At 36.3% G+C, this 24,573-nt stretch overlaps 2 protein-coding genes across 2 annotated transcripts; both read right to left on the reverse strand.

Annotated features, from left to right (window-relative positions):
• Positions 1-14,111: 14,111 nt before the first annotated feature.
• LOC110923355 (inositol-phosphate phosphatase) lies at positions 14,112-18,808 on the reverse strand. The gene is made up of 11 exons (XM_022167470.2): positions 18,663-18,808; positions 18,529-18,584; positions 18,374-18,424; positions 17,155-17,235; positions 16,968-17,071; positions 16,802-16,886; positions 16,669-16,723; positions 16,526-16,569; positions 15,370-15,438; positions 15,129-15,286; positions 14,112-14,506 (listed from the first exon to the last, which is right to left on the reverse strand). Exons 1-11 carry the CDS (start codon positions 18,673-18,675, stop codon positions 14,410-14,412), a joined length of 813 nt encoding a protein of 270 aa, XP_022023162.1. The 5' UTR covers positions 18,676-18,808; the 3' UTR covers positions 14,112-14,409.
• A 952-nt stretch (positions 18,809-19,760) lies between these two features.
• Positions 19,761-23,623, reverse strand: LOC110923356. Its single transcript, XM_022167471.2, has 6 exons — positions 23,338-23,623; positions 22,989-23,192; positions 21,815-22,192; positions 21,546-21,694; positions 20,536-20,788; positions 19,761-19,967 (listed from the first exon to the last, which is right to left on the reverse strand). The coding sequence occupies exons 3-6, from the start codon at positions 21,928-21,930 to the stop codon at positions 19,961-19,963; spliced, it is 525 nt and encodes a 174-aa protein (XP_022023163.1). The 5' UTR covers positions 21,931-22,192; positions 22,989-23,192; positions 23,338-23,623; the 3' UTR covers positions 19,761-19,960.
• Positions 23,624-24,573: the final 950 nt, after the last annotated feature.

Consider the following 24,573-nt stretch of genomic DNA (forward strand, 5'->3'; position numbering starts at 1 on the left):
GTACCTTTTTAAGTGCATCCTAAAAGAATGGGCTCCTTGCCGCATATGATTATATTTGGGTCATTCTTCACATATGGAGTATGCATAAAACTCTTATTTTGAGTAGCGACATGTGTTTTAGAGTAAACAGCATTTGGCTTCTTGAATCATCTCATGTGTTTTCTCATAACCTATCTATTAACTGCGTTAACTTTGGTTTTGGAGATTAACTCCTTTAACATTGAGGTTCACTCTTGATGCACCGCTAACATTTGTCGCATCCCTAGCATTGCGACTGTTGTTTGCCTTATACGAGTTTTCCCTACCCGAAACTTTGGTATTAAATACCAGATTCAACAAGTGCTCAGGCAGTCCTTACCATGAGTCATCCTTGAATTGCCAAGGGCTTAACATAAAAATCTTGATAACTACTTGCTTCTCATTACCTCGACTATAGATTTGGTTACAGGATGACTAATCCATTACTATTATTATATCGAGTTCCTATACTGCGGAAACAAGGATAGAGGATAAGAATGGTTCCTAACGGATATATCCACCTGATATTGCTGAAACAGTTTCTGGGATACCATTGGCCAATCCTACTTTATACTTAACGCTTAGAGTTTTTAACAGGCAGATTCAAAGATTTATAAAATCCATTGTCTATGAAAGACTTATCTGAACCTCAATTAAGTAATACTCTAGCATGAGCGTTAATGATAAAGGAATTACCTGTTGCGATATTGGTATCCTGATTAGCTTCTTGAGCATCCACTTGAGAGTTTCCAGCGTTGTTCTTCTTAGTTTTCCCAGGCTTCTCGGTTTTATTCGGGCACTTAGTTTTGATGTGCCCTATTTCTTTGCAACCATAGCAGGTTGCGTCTCCCAACTTTGGACAATCCAAGGTCTTATGCTCCTTGGTCTTGCAGATTCCACAGGATAAAGGTCGGGATTTAAATCTGCATTTCCCGTGGTGGTTTTTCTTACAGGTTTTGCATTTGGTCTTTTTACCTAACTGCTGGTTGTCTTTTGAGTCCTTGCATTCATGGGTCTCGGGATCCACCTCTTCGCAGATGACACATCCCTTGGTCTGCTCATAGAAACACTTTCTAAATTGCTTCTTCCCGCAGGTTTAACACTCGGGTTTTGCCTCATTTGGCTTGAACTGGCTATAGTTTGGACTGGCCTTACCCTTTTTACAACCCTTACTCGGGGTGTCATCGGACTTTCGCTTGTGTTCCTTCAACGCACGGTCCACAGCGTTGTTTACAGCCATATCTACCATAGCCTGTAACTCGGTGCCCGTTAAATTCAGTCTTGCATCATCATTCTGATTAACTGGATGATTGGGAGTTTCAGAGGGGTCGGCCATGATGATGCTTCGAAGGCTACAAACCAAGAAGTAATAGCTTACTTAATTATAGGGAATTGTCGAACTTGATAATTTAAATAGCCATGGTGCAAACAAACCATATAGGCCAATAGATAGTATTAAGTTTATGTGATCATGTTTTGCCTAGGTTTTTAAATAACCATCTTTGGCGTTTAAATGGAATAAAATCCTTTATACTTACTAGACAGGGGACGTAAGTCACGACTGTCAATGTCATAGTGACATTTTATATAGCACAACGGCTTGTTCCATAGGACTTTTCGATGGCACAGATGCCTTGTCACTAGGGAAATTTTAAAACATAATCAATGATTCCTTTGGATCGGAAAATTTCATAATTCATTGTCTTGACAAGAAGTTATGAAATAAAACTATCGTTTCCATGTATGCATCTTTGCCCGTAGGCATACATCCCAGGTGGATGTTTAGATGTGTACATCATGTTCGACGTTTATTAGCAATGATTCCTATCGATCATATAGGCTAATTAGGGGTTTGGAAGTTCCTAATATAAAGGTGACAATCGTGATTTTATCGCATTACTGTTGTCGGGAATGTTAACACGTTTTCAAGTGTTTAATAAGGATCTGAATCTCTTTTAAACAGGTTTTACCACTTTAGCTAGGTCTTCAATGACATTCAAGCTAGGTATCCTTTTAAGATTCTCCTTTAATATTTATACTGGCAGGAAAAGAAGGATATCTATTCTATTCATGATTTTCATTATAATTATCCTAAATTATTTAAAATATAACTATGGCACAAAAAGCCTAGTCACGTAAACAAGTTTAATATATAACCAGGATTTCCACAAAATCGAGGTATTTGGGTCTGAGTTACAGTTCATTACCCTTCTTGACAGTGAGTTGCAGACTTCTACTGTCTCTTAGTCCCAGAGGACGTTATTTATTACCCGTAGGCACTTCATCCTTAAGGGATGGCTATTTTACTTACAGGGAATTTTAAATAAATCCCAATTTTCAAATTTATTACCCGTAGGCACTTCATCCTTAATGGATGGCTGTTTTACTTACAGGGAATTTTAAATAAATCCCAATTTTCAAATTTATTACCCGTAGGCACTTCATCCTTAATGGATGGCTGTTTTACTTACAGGGAATTTTAAATAAATCCCAATTTTCAAATTTATTACCCGTAGGCACTTCATCCTTAATGGATGGCTGTTTTACTTACAGGGAATTTTAAATAAATCCCAATTTTCAAATTTATTACCCGTAGGCACTTCATCCTTAATGGATGGCTGTTTTATTTACAGGGAATTTTAAATAAATCACAATTTTCAAAGATGGCCTGTGTGATTTATACTGCATCACAATTTTCCCAGCATGTTAACACACTTTCAGATGTTAACATAAATTTGGAATCTTTTTAACAGGTTCTACCATCTTGGCCATGTCTGCGACGACACGTGGCTAGGTTTCACCCCTAAGATTCTCTTTTTAACATAACGCAGATCAATCCTAAGTTGAGACGTTAATTATGGATCTGAATCTAATTATGGAGATACCATCTTGGCTCTGTCTTGAATGACACCTGAGCTAGGTCTTGTCCCTTTTTAGATTTTGCCATCTTATAATAATGGTAGATCTTGCAAAAGGATTGTTACTTTAATTTATTTCATATATTATATTCTTATATATTGAATAAATGAATTTTTTGATAAAGCATTCCAATGATTATAAAAATACTGAATTGCCCTAAAAGGGACTTAAAAGAAATGATGTTGTCCTCAAAGGGACCAAAAGATAAATATCGTTATAAAGACTTTTAAGGAAACGATCTTTAGTAAAAGGAGTCTCTTCCTCGTTATTCTATTTCTGAATGCTTTCTCCTTGGATGTTCATTTCATTTTAGCCGTGGTACGAAGCTCAGCATCTCGGGGCTCTGGGTGTGGAGAACTCCTATTACGGCTCCTTCGCTTGGCGACGTATCCAATATAAAATAATTGGAAGCAATAAATTCCAGATTAGAACCGGGAGTATTCCTATGTTAAGTCTATACTCAAGTATGTGCAATTGTGTCACTGAGATTAAACACATTAGGATAGTGTTTAATTCACTCAGCGTTGGCTCTGATACCAACCTGTCACACCCCGATCTCCACGTGTCACCGGTGGGCCCGGTGTGGGGTATGGTGACGTAGTTGGCATCGTCATAGACAAACAACACAATATAATAATGCACAGTGGAAGCAGAATAGATTCATTTCAACTTTAAATACAATGTAATAATAAATATCACGAGTAGTTGAAACGGATCCACAGGCGGATCAAATAAAATAAGAAAATTGTTCAACAGTTTTATTGTCGTCCGAGCTTGCGAGACTATTGTGGACGCTCTAGGAGACAGCCAGCCTATTTTGTTTAGTACCTGCACTTAACCTTTTGGGAAAATACGTCAGTTTACACTGGTAAATACAAGTTAACTGACTCATTTTGAAAACGTTTAGAAATTTGATTTAAATGCACATGGCATAAATATTTTTATAACTTGGGATAATTATGCAATATAAACTTGTGAACGAATTACATGCTACTCGTACGTTTGGTAGCCCGGGATCTTGTCCGGGTTAAAGATTAATAGACACACCACATTAAAGAGTTATACACGACGGGTGTACGCCTACACCCCGTGCTCTGGTCGTGGCCATCTCGTAAGATAATGCCAAGGATATCCGGGACACGGTCATTAACCCCCCAAAGGCTTAAAGTAAAATTAGACTGTTTAAACGAGCCGATCAAATTATTCCAATTGCATACCCAAGGGTGCAAGATTTGTACGCTCGATCAAGCGGTATTCTATATACCGTACCCCAAGCCCGTATAGGGAAAATAAGTCAAAATGTATTTACCTGAGTAAATATGAATCACAATTGGTAAGTGTAGGTAGCTTTTACCGGGCCTCCTATTCTGGAACAAAGGTTTATAATAACCTATTAGATTCCTAACGGGTCTTTATTTAAGCCTAAGCTTAGACCGGTTAGTTATAAGGACGATACGGTACAAGCGCACGATTAAGCGGAGACCGGATAGAATGTGATTTAGACCCGACAAGTTTGAATATTTGTATAATATGGGTCTACTAAATACATTCTGGATTTTGAGATAAAAATGATAACGTTTGACCCGTTTCGGTCAATTTATGCAAACTAGTTACATAAACCGAACCGAATGCTAAAAGGGCGTTACGGGTAGGCAAAAGAGTCATATGCAAGTTCCCTGAGATAATATGCTTTAAATATGATATAATATCAGCAAGTTATGTTCTATATTGCCCCGAATGAATTTAAACTCAATTTATGCCTTATAAGGGCATTTTGGTCATTTAAAAGATTATAAAAGAGTTAAATTGGAAATCTGAGTTACGGGTCTGATTTATACAGTAAATATAATTAGTTTGACATATTATAACAGTAGGGTATGACCCGTATACAAAACTTATCATTTAAAATCAAACTATGCACCGTAGGGGTATTTTGGTAATTTCACAAGGGCTAAAAATGCCAAAACTGGAAATCTGAGTTCAAGAACTTATACTTACTGTTATTTTATAAAAATATACTAAATACATCAGTAGGTATGAACCTTATATGTTTAATTTGGGTGTAACGCATACTATGCGTTAAAAACGCTAAAAAGGCGATTTTAGAGCCGTTTTCCGGGTTTTTAAAAGAAAGCTGAGATTTTTATGTTTCCAGAATGCTCAAAATATTTTATTTAACAAATAAAATCAGTAGAAAAAGGTTTGGGGTCAAAAGGATTTATAAAACTCATTTTATGGCTTAAACGGTCAAAACCGGCATTAACCGAATCAACTTAGCGACCTATGATACGATCAGCCAAAAATTAAATAAAAATCATCAAAAATCCCAAAATATTATATAACATCAGTGGGTAAAAAGTTTTATATCAGAAAGTGGCCTTAAATAGGTTATACGCTAAATGCGCCGATTATGTAACATAAAGCTTTAGTTTTACGATATCGGCCATAACTCAAAATCTGGACCACCAACTGATCTCAAATTTTCGGTGCAAGTCTATAAATCAGAAATAAAGATTTCTACTCTTTCACTTTTCCAAAAATCACGTTTTATATCAAAAAGGGCAAAATAGTCAACTTTAAGCATAAATCGGAAACATGCATATGAATCGGTTAAGCATAGACTCAAGTAGTAAAAATTCCAGCGAGTTATACTTAAATAAAAATGGTCAAAAATATACTCTAATACAGATCTCAAACATGCATGCATGGATCCGAATCGAGAGTCAACGAAAAAGTCGTTTTATAAGACTTTCGGTTCCGATCCGAGTTTATACTAAAGATTGTCGAGTTGATTATGATAAAACACATTCCTATATCCATTATAAAGTTATTTTTGATGATCAAACTGATTGCATGTCATCTACATTACCATTTACGCTATATTTCGCAAAAACACTTCCTGTTGACTTTTTAAGAACATCTTTGACTCGACAAATAGCATGCTTAGAGTGGGAATCAGAGAATACCCTTTTTAGGGTTTGTTTCCCACATAAATACCAACTTATAAGTGGTTTCAATTTGAGAAATGACAGAGCCAATTTTGTTTAATCGAAAAGTCAAACTATATGAACAATGGATTGACTTTTGGCTAATAATCAAAGCTAGAACGAATTAGAGAATGATAGGAGTGCTTACAAGGGTCCTAATGATGCTTAGGAATCACTATGAGGCTGCCTTGACGATCAGAAAGTCCCTGGAGAAGCCTTGTGAATTCTTGAAGTTGTGAGTGTTCTTGTTACTAACACAAGTGCCTCAAAATGAAGCTTTGATCTGATTAAATGGTGAAATCAGATGTTATAGGAAGCTCACAGGTGTCCATACTTGCATGTAAGGTGATTGGTGAGTTTTAGAGGTGATGCTAGCTGTTATACACTCACAAATTCGGACCAAGTGCTGCTGTTCGCGAATTCTAGACCTGGGCAGGCCTCGCGTCACGCCTAGGGTCCTAGGTGTGACACCTAGCCCCATCTGATCCTCAAATCTCTTTAATATTGAAGTTTTGGTCCTTGGTCTTCGTATACGAAGTTTTGGCCATTTATTCTGACCCTTAGACCCTCAAACTTGGTTTTTAGGAACCTTGGGACTTTTACCAACATGGTAAAGTCCTCGGTTAACTTTGCGCTCACCCGAAAAGCCATGAAATTCGACGTTGACGCTTTTAACCCCTCAAGTACGGTTTTGGCCATAACTTTCTCATACGATAACGAAACTTCATGAAATTTTTACCACATATTCTAGTGAGTATATTTTAGCATTACAAAGCTTCGGGTCTGCCAAAAGATCACTCAGAGGTATAAATTCAACATGTTGACACTTTTGGCCCCTGTAGTTTGTAATTCCTCACTTTCGTGCAATTTCCGCTTCGTATGATCCATGATCCATCCGTTTAAGGTTATAAACATTATGTAGGGTTATCATAGAGTCTATTTATCCATTGTTGACACTTTGGACCCTTACGTTCCATAGTTTTCACCATTTGTCAACTTTAGTCCCTCTAAAGTTTGTTTTCGCATATGCAAAGTCTATGACACGTGTCAATGCATTATTGGACATAAATTTTTCGAGGTGTTACACCCACTTCACTCTCAAACTCACACCTTTGATCTGAATTTGTTCTCTAAGTTGATGTGTTATCATTTCATAGCTGAGAATATTCGGATCAAAGTCTCCATTCTTGGACCCGTTATAAGTCCTCTTTCGTTCTTTTACGTGTTTTTAGCGTGAAAGTCAAACTATGTTTGACTTTCTGCATTGACCAGTTTATGGTCAATATGAAGTTCGTTTGAACTTCATAACGTGAGCGTAATCACGATGGTTTTAGTCTCTTGTGACTATACCTACTGATTACCACATTATTTAGGCATAGTGACGAGTCGTAATTTCGGCCAAAATGCGTATTCTTGCGTATTTTGTAATCAAACTACTCTTGGGTATCAAAACCGTTTGTTTTGATACCAAACCTGTTTTCTGACCTCGTTAAACATGTTTTAACATGTTTAACTCGTCACTTTTAGATTGTGCTTATATAGGACTGTAAGGTAAGCTATCTAAACAATCGCTTATACTTTCGAACCCGACCCATTTGGTCGATCATTAGGATCCGACCAAACACATTAGGTGACCATAGTTGCATAGGGAATAACCTTCCGAGGTTATACCTTGTGGTCACTTCGTTTAAGTAGTTGTATGATAGGTAGTTTATATGCCTTAAGTAAATGACCAAAATGCCCTTTTTACGCCAAAATTCATTTTAAGCATATGTAACATAATTTTTGACATCTAAACTGATTAGGCAACATTATTAGACTTGTTAAGGCATATATTACTTGTCATAGGACTAGTTAGGCGGTCCGAACGCGTTTTACGCGAACGACGCGTTAAAGTAGCGTAAGCTACTTAAACGGGTCGTAACGGGTCAAAAGCACTTAGGATAGGTTCCGTTTTAGTATGTAGGCTTTGTTAAACCATATTGCATGAGTTCTTACACTCATTTGGTTTACGAACCCTCATGCTACCCGATCCCCCGATTAGGTCCGTTTATTAATATAGTTACCTATATTAGGTGTTGTTTGATTTCCGTGATCCTTCTAGCTTTGCTTGGTTGTTGTTCAAGACTTCTAAGCACCCTCAAGTGAGTACATAGACCCCTCTTTTACTGTTTTTCAAACGTTTTGGGGGTGAAACACATGTGCCTACTTGTTACTTTCGTGCTTTCCATGTTTTCATATTATATGCTTGCTATGTTCATTAGTACACTTATAGTACATAATTTCATTATGTTTTTGCTATGTATGTCCATTGTTGCATACTTAGTACCTCGTTTTACATGACATTTTATGATATGTATGTCCATTTAGTGCATACTTAGTACCTCGTTTTACATGACATTTTATGCTATGTGTGTCCATTGTTGCATACTTAGTACATCATTTTACATGACATTTTACGCTATGTATGTCCATTTAGTGCATACCTAGTGCATTGTTTTACATTACCTTTTCATGCTATGTATGTTCATCATACCTAGTACATTTGTGTTACATCACATGCTATGTATGTCCGTTTGTTGCATACTTAGTACATTTACATCACATCACATGCTTACATTTTGGTATGACATTTGGTTTGTTAAAATGGGACCATATACATTCATTAACATTGATCACGCCGTTCGTTAGTAGGTAGTGGTACCATAGGAATTGACAACTCTCGTTCCTGACATCCTAGGTATGTTTGGATGGAAGGAATGACCGAATTCGATAAACATAACACAGATAAACCTTTAAATTCGTTTAAGGGTTTATCACCACAGTCACAAGGCTTGAATGTATGCATTTTCACTATACCGCATAGATGTTTGTATCAGTAAAGCATGCATTATTTTTCAAAGCATAACTTTTGATTTATTCAAATACTTTGTTTTGTACATTTTTACATATGATTAAGTAGTCACTCTTTGCTTATCATACATGACATTTGTTTACACATTTCATGATTTACATTTGACATTAGACATGGTTTTTCACAAAAACATTTTGACATTTGATTATACATAAACATTTTTTTTACATTGGTGATTTGTTTGGGTAAGTGATTTAAGTAACGAAGCGTGTGTGTAGTATGATACAAGCATGGTGGATACGCCGCTGGTACTTTCTATATATAAGTGCTTGTATGATATTACATATCGTAGCGTTATTTAAATTATTTCAATTTAGACATATAACATTTTACACAAATGACATATTTTTTCACAAGACATTGTTTTACAATCACTTTGTTTTATACAACTCACTTTACTTGGTCATTTATTTAACCATACATATTTCTTTTATATCATATGATTTTCTTATCAAGTTTTCATATGATTTATAAAACAAAATATTTTACAAGGTTCATGACTACTTTTGTTAAACATTTTCTTCAAACTTATAAGTCATGAATTCTAAATCAATAAAACCTATGTATCTCACAGGCATTTTTATGCTGACATACCTATTTTCACATGTGTTTTTCAGGAAATGATGCATAGGATTGATCAAGATACACTTAGCCGGACTTGGGCCTTAGTGACATTAAAAGACGCAAGACTAGTTTGTTATGTTATGTTTCCTTGTTTGTTAAGACACTGTAACTACTTTTAATCAATAAAACAAAATTTCAATTTCCATGTGTTACGAGACAATGATTCTGTTACAACACTCCCCGATGTTTCCGCCACGATTTGTTGTTTTACGTAGTCGGGGTGTGACACTGAATACGAAGCGACGACACACAAAGCGATCAGATTTGTTTGAAGTATTTTTTCACGTCTGTTTGTATTTGCTCGATTTGTTTGAACAACACTTCATTTGTGAGTGTTGATTGAAGTATGATATTAGGTTAAGATTTGAAAAAGCAAAAGGTCTTCACGATTCTAGTAAATCTGTACAAAACCAAATGCTTCAAGTCCATTCAAACATATTAATTTCATATATAAAGTAAAAAAACAAACATGTTTGAACAAAAAAAAAACAAAAAACATTAACAGGGAATGTTTACGACAAATCTGTTTGATCAAACTTAAATCTTTTTTAATATTTTGTGTGTATATATATCATCACTGTTCGGTTCACTGTTCAGCAACGCAGTGGCCACGAATGTGTGATTCGGGATTTCGGGTCGTAATTTACTAATAGGGTTAGGATCGTTCGGTATTGTTAAATGTTGATTGTTGAAAATTGAAACTTTGAAGTTTGAACTTTCATATTTTTTTTCAGAAATATGCCTCCTAAATACAAACATTTGTCCGGTTGTCAAAAACGTAAAAGAAGGAAAATAGAGGAAGAAAAAAGAAGGTCTCAAGAAGGGGCAATACGCAAGTTCTTTCAGAAACGCTAGGAGAGCCGCACGATTCGCTTAAGTATGTAAATTTAGATCATTTTGGTACAATACTTTTATTTTGATGATTGTTTTAACAATTAGTGTCATTTTATAGTTTTTTTTTATATATGATTATTGTGTTTAAATTATATGGGCCCGATTTATTTTTAGTGGCTCCAGGCCCAAAAGATTTCGAGATTTCTCGGAGACGGCACTGACCGAACCTAACTTGTAGATAAAGCCAAAAAAAAAAAAAAAAAAAAAAAAAAAAAAAAAAAAAAAAAAAACCTGAATCCTTCTTGTTTTCTGAAACTAAAATTTTTGTTTTGGTTTTGCTTGAGTTCAAAATGAAGTTATACACACCCCTCCGAGTAACAAAAAGAACTTGGACTGAAGTTTTGTACATAACTATTATTCGTTTCTAGATCATCTTTGGATCAAACAGAAAGGAACTAAAAGAGAGTCAACCCCATGATCAACCATGCCCTCCAATATCTACCTCAACTTAACACCATAAAAGATGCGTTTGGTGCGTATTCTGTTCACACTAATCCAAGGGGCTAATCACAACATCACTGGTGTTTATAGCGTTTAGCAGTGTATATGATTTGAGTCGAGTATAAGCTTTACTAATCTCTAGACTTAGGTGCCAAGTGGTTAGTTATAGAGACCATAGGAGCAGATATGTTAAAAATTCTTATTTTGGGCTAATATAGTAAAAGTGATATAACCACAGGGGCCAAAAACGTAATTTACTCTAAATATTTTTTGAAACTTATAATATCTAGGGTAAGGTTGATGCGAGAACCAATGTAAACACAACAAAATAAACCTACCCAACCATCACCTAAAAACCTAAACACCCACTCTCACTTCATCACAACCCAAAAACATACCCCCCACCCCCCTCAATCACCAAAAAAAAAAAAAAACACCCAAAAAAAAAAAAATTATACATCACCAAAAACATAAACTCACTCTCCCCTCACACACACCCCAAAAACTAAAAAAAACTACCACCACCTACCCACAAAAACATAAAAAACCTAACTCTCTACTAAAAAAATATTTTTATTGTGTTTTTAATTTTTTAGGTATTTTTTGTTGTGTTCACACATATTCTCATAATAAAGGGTGGTTCCTAACTGATCCTTATCCATCTATACACGTAAGTAACACATAAAACTCGGAAACCTCATTAAACTCAACATTTAAAGCTTGCGTTTGAGTTCGGTGATTAAACGGGCTCAAGTTTAGACTTGATTCGATTCATGCTTTTAACCAATTTAGCAAAATGGAGTTAGGAAAGGTTAAGATGAAGACCGAAAATTATTTAGTGAACCCATGCACGTGGTCACCCTTGATTTAAAGGTTATTTTTTGTGTTTGAGTAAACTGCCCTTTTGGTCCTTGAGGCTTGGTTACTTTTGCCATTTTAGTCTAAAATTAAAACTTTTTGCATCTGGGTCCATGTGGTTTCAATTTTACTGTCATTTTGGTTTAAAAGTGAAATCAGGTTATATTTGTCTTATAAAATCCTGTTATTTTGTCATTTTTCTTAAAAATATCATGTGCAACTCATCCATCCATTATTAACTGAACTAGAGTAATATATAGATGAATATAAACAAAATGTAAGCATATTAAGTAGTAAAAAAATAAAACGGTTAACATCCATGGGTTCGACTTTTAACATCCAAATTCCAACATGTCTAAAAAAGCATCATAATTCATTAAAAATAACCAAACAAAAGAAATTTATATTGGTTTAATCTCGCTAATCGTATTGCATTTTCCCTTTTCCTCTTTCATTTTGCATATTTATCGCAACTTCAATCCAACCTAAAAACCCCTTGGAATTCATTATTAAATTCGGTATTAATACCGGTATTTACCGAAAAATACCGGTACCGATACCGAATTTCGAAAAATCTATTACCAATACCGGTACTGTTTATGATGGGTATGGTACGACATCAATATGGTACTGGTATTTCGGTAAAAAATCTCATCCCTAATTGGCAAAGACAAAGCCTTTAAGCACCTAGGTAGTGTTTGGTATGCAGGAATAGAATGTGGAATGGAATAAACTATTGCGAGGGAATGAAAAAAGGTGTGTTTGGTTGGTTAACGTAATGAAATCACCCATTACATATGTCATTTCATTCCCTCAAATTCATTCCATCCACTCTCCCTGTTTTTTTTTTCCATTCCATTCCCTCTTTCAGCCTACGTCACAAACACCGCCCATCACCTCCACCATTTGCCACCACCACCACCTGCCGTCGTCACCTCCCGCCACCAACCTCCGCCGACCACCATCACCACCACCGTCCTTTGCCGTTCGCCGCCACCGCCATCGACTACCATCGCTGCCACCTGCCATAAAACTACCATCGCTGCCACCCGCCATCGTAAACCACTGCCACCCCGACCACTACCGCCACCCTCTGCCGACCACTACCACCATCCTCCGCTGCCACCACTTGCTACCGACGAAGACCACCACCCACCGTAGTCGTCACCACCACCATCGACCACCATCGCCACCACCCACCACCACCGAGCACCGCCATCGCGACGACAACCGCCATCCTCCGCGGCCACCTCCCGCTACCGTCGACCACCACCACCCACCATCGTCGTTGCCACCACCATCGACCACCATCGTCGGCACCCGCCACCCCGACCACTACCGACCGCCACCACCATCCTCCGCGACCAACACCCTCTACCGTCGACCACCACCACCCACCATCGTCGCCACCACCATCGACCACCATCGCCGCCACCTGCCACCGCAGACCACCACCAACCCCGACCATCGCCGCCACCACCGCTTACAACCGTCACCCACCGACCACCGCTACCACCGACCACCGCCACCCATTGCTGCCACCGCCACTAGCCGCCACCGATCACCACCACCAACCGTCGCCGATTTAATTCATTCATCTTTTCTTACCTACCAAACAACACAAGGTAATGATTTATTCCTTTCCTGCATGGTAACCAAACAAGACTATGGAATGTAATGATCCATTTCATTTCTTTGTCCATTCCATTAACTCATCTATTTCATTACGTCATACCAAACAGACCACTAGGTTTGAAAGGAGAGGTCTTGAGTTTTGGCAAAGGCAAAGCCTTTAAACACCTAGGTTTGAAAGGAGAGGTCTTGAGTTCAAGTTCTACAGACGACATGGATCCTCAATCTTTTTTTTTGAACTGCAAGGAACGACGTGCCAACCAGCGTGACACCAGGTGTTTTGGCCAAGGTCAACTACACGACCGCCGCCAGCCGCCTCCCATCCAAGATGAACTGACGCCACCCGTATTCGTCCTTCACCTGGATACTGCAGAAAATAATTGAGAATGTGCTACCATCCAAGACGAACCGGCACCACCCGTATTCGTCCTTCACCTGGATGCTGCAGAAAATAATTGAGAATGTGCTAGATGACAAGGAACACCACCTCAATCACTCCACCGATACCTGGATCCTCGATCTATTTTAAAGAAAAATACATTCCCACAACACCGTCTATAAACACTTTATTGGCCACCCACCCTTCAGGTATTAAGGCACCTCTAGCGGTCGTAATATACGTCACTTTGGCTTCTTTTTTTTTTTCCTTAAACGGATAGCACGGGTGATATATTAGCTAAAATTCGTCGAAATGTCAAATAGGTGCGTCCGAAATCACTTTTAAAGCATAAAACCTTTTTCTTCTGAAAATTAAAATAATATACCTTTTTTATTATATTTTACACATTGATTATGGTCCATCATCCAACTTGCTAAACTAGCCATTTTGGCAATCTGCCACTTCTTTTCTGTCTCGCATCTTACCCAATAAAAACACACCAATTGCCTTTCACATGAAGATACAGCTGATGATACATTCACTAACACCATCATCCACAAAGCATATTTGTTGGTGTTTATGGTATGTTGTATGGTTAAACCAGTTTAAACGAAAAGTTTTTCACCGAATTGCTAGCACAGTTTCAGAAAAAAGGCAAACCGAACCGAATGGATTGGTTAAGCATGAAAAAGACTTTGTGAGAACCATTTATTAGCATGAAAAAATCGCATCATGAGAGATGTCTAAGCCGACTGTTGCAATGCATCAACAAATGCATCCTTCACCAGTGGGTTTGATGCTGCTACCCGCTGGGCGGTGATATCAAAGTCATTGCCAGATCTGTCATTAAATAAGACCGACACCGTTAGTAGAGTAAAAGGTAGAGGAATCATACCATAAGTAGGGTGTTCAAGTATTTGAATTAGAATCGAAAAACCCGAAACTTGAATGGTTTGACTTCGGTTTTCAACTTTTAAATCAGGTTAGCAACTGGTTTGAATTCATATTGTGGTTTTCAAATATAACTCGAATTTGTGATCTGCAAACCAAACCCGATTTGTATTCACTGACTAAAAAACCCATATTCGAATAACCAGAAAACCAATTTGATTAAGGGGTTGTTTGGAAACTTCTGAATGGTTAAGTGCTGAACCAGTAAGAGGTCTGAACCATTAAGAGCCAGTATAATGCTTAACCATTCAAAGGCAAATGTCGATTCAGATAAGAGGTCTTAACCATTCAGACTCAGTATAATACTTAACCATTCAGAGGCAAATTCAGACATCTGCTCGTGAAACAAACAGTCTGAACCATTGAGAGGTCTGAACCATTAAGTACTGAATACTGAACCAGTAAGAGGTCTGAAGTGAACCAACAAGAACCTCGTTAAGAGCTAAACAAACAGCCCCTAACTCCCCTTTCATAAGGTGCAACATTTTTCTTATTAGTATTATATTCTTACGGATCAAAGATGACTCCACCGGCTTCTTTAACAATCACTGCCCCTGCCGCAACATCCCAAGGACCACCAAATCCAGAGAGATAAAATAGGTCAATCCTTCCACATGCGATCCCGCAAAGACCTAATGCACAAGAGCCCCCCATCCTGATTGATCTTACCTGATCACATAAAAAACAAGAGATTTGGAGTCATTATCTACCTGATTTAACAACTCAAACAAAAGCATATATCCTCATTTTACCTTGTAAAGTAAGCTATTAATTCTATTCGTCACAGCATCCAAAGTGGCCTTATCGCGCTTGGGAATATCCTGTACTTTGACAATGATCAATGTTAATGTATAGTTATAGCAATAGCAATAAACTAATAATACATTGTACAGGGCTCAAACTCGACACATTTACTTCTGAATGAATATCGTTTCCTTTGATAACCGTGAGAACTCGTCACCAGAGTACTAACACTTGGCCCCACCAAAATCCAGATAACCAATGGTTACAAACTCCTAAATCATTCTACTTTAAATAATAAATATATTAGCACTGTAATAAGCTAATAATGTAGATTTTAATCATATTTAATGCAAAGATTATTTATAAAAAGTAACAATAGACAAAAGTGTTTGCAAAACGTTATATGAACTAAGATTGTACAGGTGGATTGTCAATAGTTTACTATATAAAAATTAGTTGTTTATTAGCTGTGATGAGTTAACTCGGTCGTACTATGAATGTACTTAAGGAATAACAGAAGAATAACGGTACCTAAAGATTTGATCAATTCTATTTCCTCATTAGACTCTCTCAGTTACCAGGTAACATTGGTATCAGAGCCTCAAGCTCCGGTGGATCAACGAGTTACAAATGACGAGTCGCATGAGTACAAGACAGCAAGAAACAAAAGAACTTGAAGGAGCAGAAGAAGACTGTGCTCCTTACAGGAGGGGTATCAAGGAAGATCGTAAGGGGATGAATCGTCCATAAAAAGTACAGGGGGGTTATAGCTACTACAGGAGAACTGGTTGTTGATTAGTTAATTTAGTTGTAAAACGAATGTAGCTAAGGGATAACTGAAGAACAAACAGTAGCAAAGATTTGATAAATTCTATTACCTCTTTAGCATCTCTCAAATTACCACCATAACGGCTAACACACAGCCCTACCAGGCCCATCCTGTACTACAAGATTACTGGTTTTGGCCCATTTTGTTTCTGGTAACACCCAACACTGGTGTCATCATGATTTCATTTTTGCTCTGACTATGTGTTTTGACTTTCATCATCAGTTATCAATATTTCAAGATTTAGACTTCATGTGCACCTACGGAATGGACCTTGTATGGCTAATGACGTACAAAAGAAATAATTACTGAGATGCTGTAAGCAAGTTAAAAGTTACCTCTGTCATAAGAAGACACGTCACCAGTTCAGATTTAGAAGATACTGCAATATGTGGTAAGACAGCAAGCAACCGTGAGAACCCTGAGCATGAAATACTATCAAGTATTAACCAAATGCATGCCAGTTTGGATCTATACTCACCTTTAATAGGATCTCCATTAAGGAAAGCACCGTTTCCATCAATGGCAGTAAAAAGCTACAGCTCAGTTCACAGTTTCGTTACTTATCTTAACAAAATACGTTGTTTGTTTACATTACTGCGGTTAAGTCTCACCTCATTCATGATTGGATTGTAAACAACCCCAACTACTGGGACCTTTTTAATGGTAAGACCTATAGAAACACACACGAAAGGGAACCTGCAAATGACACATCAATCAGAAACTGACTAAAATAAATGTGAACCTAAACGTTCTGTAGTGATTTCAACTGAAAAGTACCCATGCACAAAGTTGATTGTTCCATCAATTGGATCAACAATCCACGTGGGTTCATTTGTCAGCTCACTTACGCCATCGGCAGCAGTGGTTTCTTCTCCAACAAACTAAGATTTTAAACAAATTGAACAAGCAGTAGAGAAGGAGTTAAGAACTCAAACTACCAAGTAAATGAACTCTAGAATTTAACCTTGTGGCTTGGGAAATGCTGCTTTAGATGATTGAATATGAGATCTTCACAAGCTTTGTCAGTTTCAGTGACCAAATCCACCTGCATAGTGATTCAATAAGAGTGAAGATAAATAAGCATACTTCTTAAAGTTTGCTTTCCAAATGCTTGATAATAAAGTAACTAGCTATAAAAGATGCACCCTCCTCTTAAAATCTGGCACTCTAAAACTGGAATATATTATACACTTCATTTGAACTTTTTTTAATGTTCGTTCCATCTTAACCTTCTATTTCATTAAAATCCTACATGAGCTAAGGTCAAAGAATCCTAACAAAGATACAATATTGGATCAGAGTGAGCATGATTGGGCTGTAAACGAACCGAACGAGGCCATGTTCGTGTTCGTTCGTTTAGGAAATGCAGATATTCGTGTTCGTTTGTTAAGGAATTTTAGTTGTTCGCGAACTAACACGGGTCACGAGCACAAACAAACGCAAACAAACAAAAATGAACACAGACGGACATAAACTTGAAAAAAAAACACCATTAACCTTAAACATCCGACACAAGTAATCAAATACAACCACTAAATGATAAATCAAGAATTCAAAATCCAAGAAGTCTACTACAAGCACCATACGATAAATCAAGTTTAACTAACTTGAGACACAATTATCTAAAGTTACTAAGACATATCCTTAAAAATGTCTTTAGTGTCCAACTTCTACATATGTTTAGATAAGGGAAACATTTTACTATTTTTTATATAAATATTAACTAATGTTTAGGGGTGAAAGTAAAGCTTAAGAGAGAAAGTGAAATATTACAAAACATAAAACTTTTATCAAATTAACATAAACAAACTAACACGAAACGAACGTAAATTAGTGAACATATTACTGAACGTTCACAAACGCAGTCGAACGAACAAGACCTTCGTTCGTGTTCGTTCATTTAGTTAATTGAACGGAATGTCTTGTTTGATTTCATTCATTAACTAAACGAACCGACATAAACGAACTTCCGCCGGACAATATGTTGGCTAAACGTTCGGTACGTTTACAACCCTAAGCATGAACACTGTAATAACTAATAAGTACCAAATATAGCAACTGAAACAATATCCACACTAGAATTTCTAAAAGCATATACACCAACACAAATCATAAAACATATAAAAATGAAAATAATAATACAAAAGCGTATGTAAAATTGAAATCGAAAACGTAGAGGATACCGATCCTTTATGCTCCACATGCTTAGTCTGGTAAAATCCTTTCCGAATAAGCTAAAATGAAATGAAGCACAAATCGAAATCAAACTTATAGCAATTTGAATACGGTTAAAATCTAGATAATTAAAACTGATTTTGTAGTTGAAGTGTAACCTAACCTCTCCGGCTTGCTTAGCTGCATCAATGGCGACGGTGAGAAACTGAGAGAGTGAATCTATGATCGAAGATGCAAAGATAAGGAATTGTTATAATTGATTTCAGCGTAAGGGAATGTATTGGACAGTAGTTGTACCGTTTTCCGCCATGTGAGAGTGAGATCGATGAAGCTCAGTGAGTGAAGATGGAGAATATTTGAGTAGTTATATGGATGGACAAATTGCGTTAAAATCAGGCATGTTTAGTGTCAATGTGCCATCTTCATACATGCCATTCTTTCGGTAGATCTATTTAATTAAAAAATATATTATATTATATTATATACTAGGTTATATACCCGTGAGCTTCACGGGTTATGGGTTGTGTTAAAAAAATCTATATCTATGAAAGTATTTTTTTTTATATGATTTATAACCTGATATCTCTTCATACTAAGACCCATGTTTGGCAAACATTACCAATAAGAAAAAAAACAGAAATTGAATTAGTTAGGGCATTTACTTCAAAAGCGGCTCTTAACGCGTACACAAGACTGATGTCAAGAAAGTTTCAAAATATTCTTGTGAGTGCCAAAAGAAAACAGGCCTCATATATGATGCTAAAAAACTCGATTATACCGGTTTTATGACTTATTCAAAGTACCCTTACATGAACCCACCACGTTCTTGTATGATGCTAAAAAACTCCATCCCTATCACCCGGGAACTTCCCGGGCTAGGAAAATTTAATTTAAAATAAAAAAGTACATAAATAACACTTTAAATCTCTTAAACATCCTCTTTCCATTTCCACTACAAATTTTAGTTTGGTTTCATAAGTATCTCAACTTTTCTTCTATATGTATTCAAAGTTTTCATTTAAAGCCAATTCCTTTTTAACTGATAATGAGATCACAATATAAGAATGTTTTCTAAACCCATACAAAATGTTTTATTGATTTATGTTTTTTTAATTATATTAAAATATATTGTTATTTTAAGTTGCAACGAATGACATTAATAAAGAAATTATAATCAACGTCTTCTATGAAATCATAAAATAACATAAAATACGTTTTTTTCAAATATTTTATTGAATTATGTTATTTTTAATTTGATTGACAAGTGTAGATGAGATACTTTGCAACGAAGGACGGTAATAACGAAACTATAACCCATGTCTTTTTATGACATCTTATTTTGGATCAGGTTTTTAATTAGCAACAAAAGAAAGAAATAGAAAGAAGCCAGTTTCATAAGTCTTAAATGAAAAAAATCACTATGAATGCACATCCATAAGTCGTACTTCAACTACCAATTATCATCACAACATTCCTTCCTTACAGTCCATATTTTCTATATATAATTTTGAAACTGTAACCATCATGCAATCCTTCCATATTCGTTTCCACCATGTGAAGATGGGAGAATATTGGTCGCTATCGGATGGTTGCCCCTATGCCCTACAACAAAGAACAGAAACTTCACATCAGACAGTTTTGACTCTTATAAGTAGGTCCACCTGGGTTACGTTTTATCTCTAACGGGTCATAAGTAGCTTAAAAGAAAAGGGTCATATGGCTAAAACCTCTACATCATTTTATTCTATAAATTATCCAAGAGAACCGGGTAAAAAAGAAAAAAAAAGAAACTTAGCTAAAAGGTAAAACATGTTAAATGGGCCAAAAGTCTGAATTATATTTTTAATGCACAAGTGTTTCCACAGGGACCATCCTTGTGCTTTACTAATATGATAAAGTTGATAAAGAAATATATAATACATAAGCCCTCATAATTTTTTTCCGTTACCATCAAGATAATACAACTTTTGTAATCACATTTGAGACGTAATTATTTACAAACCAAATGACCCGGACAAAAAGTGTTCCAGGTCAATCAGACCCAAACCAGGGTACCAAAGAGTGCCAATTTTGACCCGTTACCCAACTCATCCATTTTCCCACTCACCTTAACATTGGCATGAATCCAAAAACAATTAAAAAAAGAAATAAGGAAGGTTGTTTAATGTACCCCATGGCGAATTGTTGTTGCTTCCGTGGGAACGTTGACCCGCTGAGCTGTAATTGGAAAGTGGGGGCTGGACCTTGACATGATTCCATTCGCCACCACGAGCACCCATTGACCGCCCGTGACTGAATCGCTGCTGTTGACCCAACTGGCTGGGTGCAAATTGAGAGAAATGGGGCATTAAATGGGAAGAACGCATCATAGGGTGAACATACACATCGGGAGATCCATCTGCATGTGGGAATGCTTGTTTGGCCTATAAGGAATAAAACACCAATGAAACAGAATAAAGCAAATAAAATAAGTATAACGGAAATCTATTAAACCAATATGTAACTTACTTTCACCTTTTTGTCATTGTATGTAAGAAAAAATGTTTTGTTTGTTTTTTTTCACCCAACACATTTTCTTGAGTAAAATGCCATTTTCGTCCCTGGGGTTTGACCACTTTCGCGGCTTTCGTCCAAATGTTTGTTTTTTCGCAACTAGATCCAAATGGTTTGAAATCTTGTCATTTTCACCTGGCTCGTTAACTCCATCCAATTTTTTCTGTTAAGTCAGGGATATTTTCGTACATAGTGAAAAAGACCGAATTGCCCTTTAAGTGAATAATTGTACATTATGCTAATCCATGTACATAAAGTGAAAAAGGCCAAATTGCCCTTTAAGTGAATACTTGTACATTATACTAAATGCTTGTAGACAAAAATGAAAAAGACCGAATCGCCCTTTAAGTTAACAAAAAAGACGGGATTACCCTGACTTAATAGAGAAAATTGGATGAAGTTAATGAGCCGGATGAAATGGCAAGATTTCGAACAATTTGGATCCAGATGCGGAAAAACAAACCTTTGGACGAAAGTCGCACAACTGGCCAAACCTCAGGGGACGAAAACGAAAATGGCACTTTACCCTAGATCTTTTTCTTTACCACTGTATGTACCATTCTATAGCAGGGAAAATAATGACATGACACAACTCCACATCATTATAAAACGATGTATGGAACATACCTCTGTATTGACATATTTGAGTTTGACATTTGATTAAATCGCCCAACTCCACCAAAAGATTCTGTAGGAGTAAAAGCTTGACTAATTTGCATACTCCCATTGTCATGTTGTTTAATTCTGAAGAATCATCTTGCAAAAGCAGTTCATCACTGAAAGAAAAAAAAGTTAATAAAACTTTTCATCATACCATCTAACAACTTAAATAGTTAAAATACAATAAATATGACGATAAAACTAAAAAAGTAATAATTTATGGCATCAATGATTACCTATAATTAGGATCCCAGTACCCAGGATCAGGCAACGAACTGCTACTCTCGGGTTTGTCATGAACGACACTTTTCAGATGCACTAAAGGTTTACGACAAAAGCACGATAAACACATAACACTTGTAGGATAAGAACATAACGTGTAGAATGCATATCACACGGACACTTTTCGGATGCAATAAAGGTTTACGAAAAAAGCACGATAAACACATAACACTTGTAGGATAAGAACATAACTTGTAGAATGCATACACACGGTATAATCAAACAGCAGGGCAAAAGCATCAGAACTATGATCTGTCAAAGCTATCGAAATAAGGATGATCCATAGCATGTTTAGCCGAAATCCTGCCAGCAGGGTCGTATTTCAGCATTTTCTGAAAACAACAAAGCATGAAATTAAGTCAAATCAGAAGTTAGAAAAACCTAACTGTTAATTAACTTAAAAACATTATGTGTATGATGAATAACGATAGAAGGTCTACACCCTCAGGCCCCAATGACGGAACAACACGTGCCAAATTCTGTGCTTTGATCCAACAATACCTCATTTCTACACTTGGGTTCTTTTCTAATTTTTTTCTTTTTGATTTTTGTATCACGGGTAGATAAAAGAACTGTTATAGGACTTCCATCTACCACAAAGTACTTCTCAAAATCGAGCTCTAAATCTTGACCCATTTATAGATTCACAATCTTCAAAAAAAAAAAAAAAAAAAAAAAAACTCAGAAACGCATAATCGCTATCATTTAACATAAAAAAAACATGTAATATCTACATTTGTTGCATAAACGAATCCAACGCCTAATATTAATAGTAGTTGTTGTATCAAATAACATAATCACATAACATTATTACAAATTTAGCGAGTCCTATGTTTAACTTGGAAATTCTAAATCAGTATCCATTTTGCAGAAAAATTTTTTTATTTATTCGGGTTGTTCGAATCTCAAAAGTCTAAATATTGGACTGTAACACCACTTTGGTTTATACAAACTGTAATTGCAAATAAATTCATGCTCATGTTCATATTCATGATCAAACTACCACTAACTCACTGTCTACAAGCAATTCTAACAATGTAAAACAGAACAAATCTACAAGAACAAAACACAAATAAAATTTTTATTTGAAAGAATTATACAAAAAAAAAGATTAAGAACCCTAATTACCAGTCCAACAAACATGAAATCTTCGATGAACAGATCTGCGTTTGGATCGGTCACGAGACGAACCATGGAATCTTCGATGAACAGATCTGCGACTGTACATCATTCTCTGTAATATCTATTATCTGCGTTTGGATAAGGTTTACTTCATATCGGCGGACGGCACAGAAGCATAATCACCGGATATGTTCATCACAGCCGATGAAGCTGAAAACATTAAATCATACCAAAGATTATTAAGAACTGAAAGGAATATTAAAGTTTATAAAGGAACAGTGTAACAAAGGAACGGAAAAGATGCATATTACAAAATCAAATGTTCTGGTGAAGATAGTTGGAAGTAGAAACTCACCTTTGAAGAAAATCGACGTTGTTGAAGGAGCCTGAGAGATGATGGAGAGTTGTTTAGGGTTTGGAGTGAAAAGATGAAAGGCAAGCCCGTCACACAATTGCTCTCCTCAGCAAAACCCTAGATGAAGAACAAACTCAGATCCCACACCGGCTCTGTATCAAGTCGGAAGATGAAGATGAAGATGAGGATTTTGATACCACTCTAATATTGTAGATCAACAACACATCTCTACATCTCTCATCTCTGATTTTTTTTCCTTTTGAATCCACAGATCTAAATCCACATCTTTGAGGGAGAGAGAGAAAGAAAATGAAAAAGGCTCGTAGTTTGAAATTTGAAAAGGGGTCACGTGATGAGTTACAGAGCTGGTCAAAATTCAGACTTTTTGTCTCAAGCCTGTTGTCTTCTCACAGCTTTAAAAAAATCACAGTAAAATGACATGTGGAATAGGAGAAGCCAAGGATTGCCATGTAGGAAAGAGAGTAAAATGGTGGCTTGTGGTGTTGACAAGTAGGATTTTAAAGGTTTGATTTATTATAATAGAGAGATTTTTAATATACTAAAATGTTGTTCATAAAACATTTGCAAGTTGATGTAGATATGTTTGTTGGAAGGTGATCCTCGTAAAACTAAGATATTTTACATCACATTTTACCCATCTATGACATTTATACTATCTTTTAACTATTTCTTTAGAGTGAATTTTCAAATTTTATCCTTTATCTTTATACTCAATTTCAGGCGCTGTCATTTGTCTTTGAAATTGATGAGATTTGTATTTTATGTTTAAAAATCTTGCATGTTACATCCTTTAACCCTAACTCAGTTAAAATTTCTGTTAAATCTGGTCACATAAGGGTAGTTTAGTCTTTTTCAGCTATTTATTTTAAAATATTTTAATAAATAAACAAAAAGTAATTAAAATTCTAAAAACTTATGTATATATTATAGATATTACATTAAAAAAAATTATCTCTTTTTTCACCTCTCTCTCTCTCTCTATCTTCCCCATTTACCAGTTTACAACCACCATCAATCACCACCCACCCACCTCACACCACCACATCCACCACTCACTCTACACCACCATCCACCGCAACAAACTCGCCGGAGAAGTGGTTATCCTCTACGTTCGAATTTAAACCACCGTCAGTCCCAAATCAAGTCCCATTGAAGCCCATCGATCCATACCTCTCGGCTTGCTATCATTAATTTTGTTCCGACAACACTGAGAAC

Source organism: Helianthus annuus, chromosome 17 (genome assembly GCF_002127325.2).
Source record: "Helianthus annuus cultivar XRQ/B chromosome 17, HanXRQr2.0-SUNRISE, whole genome shotgun sequence".
Lineage (NCBI taxonomy): Eukaryota > Viridiplantae > Streptophyta > Magnoliopsida > Asterales > Asteraceae > Helianthus > Helianthus annuus.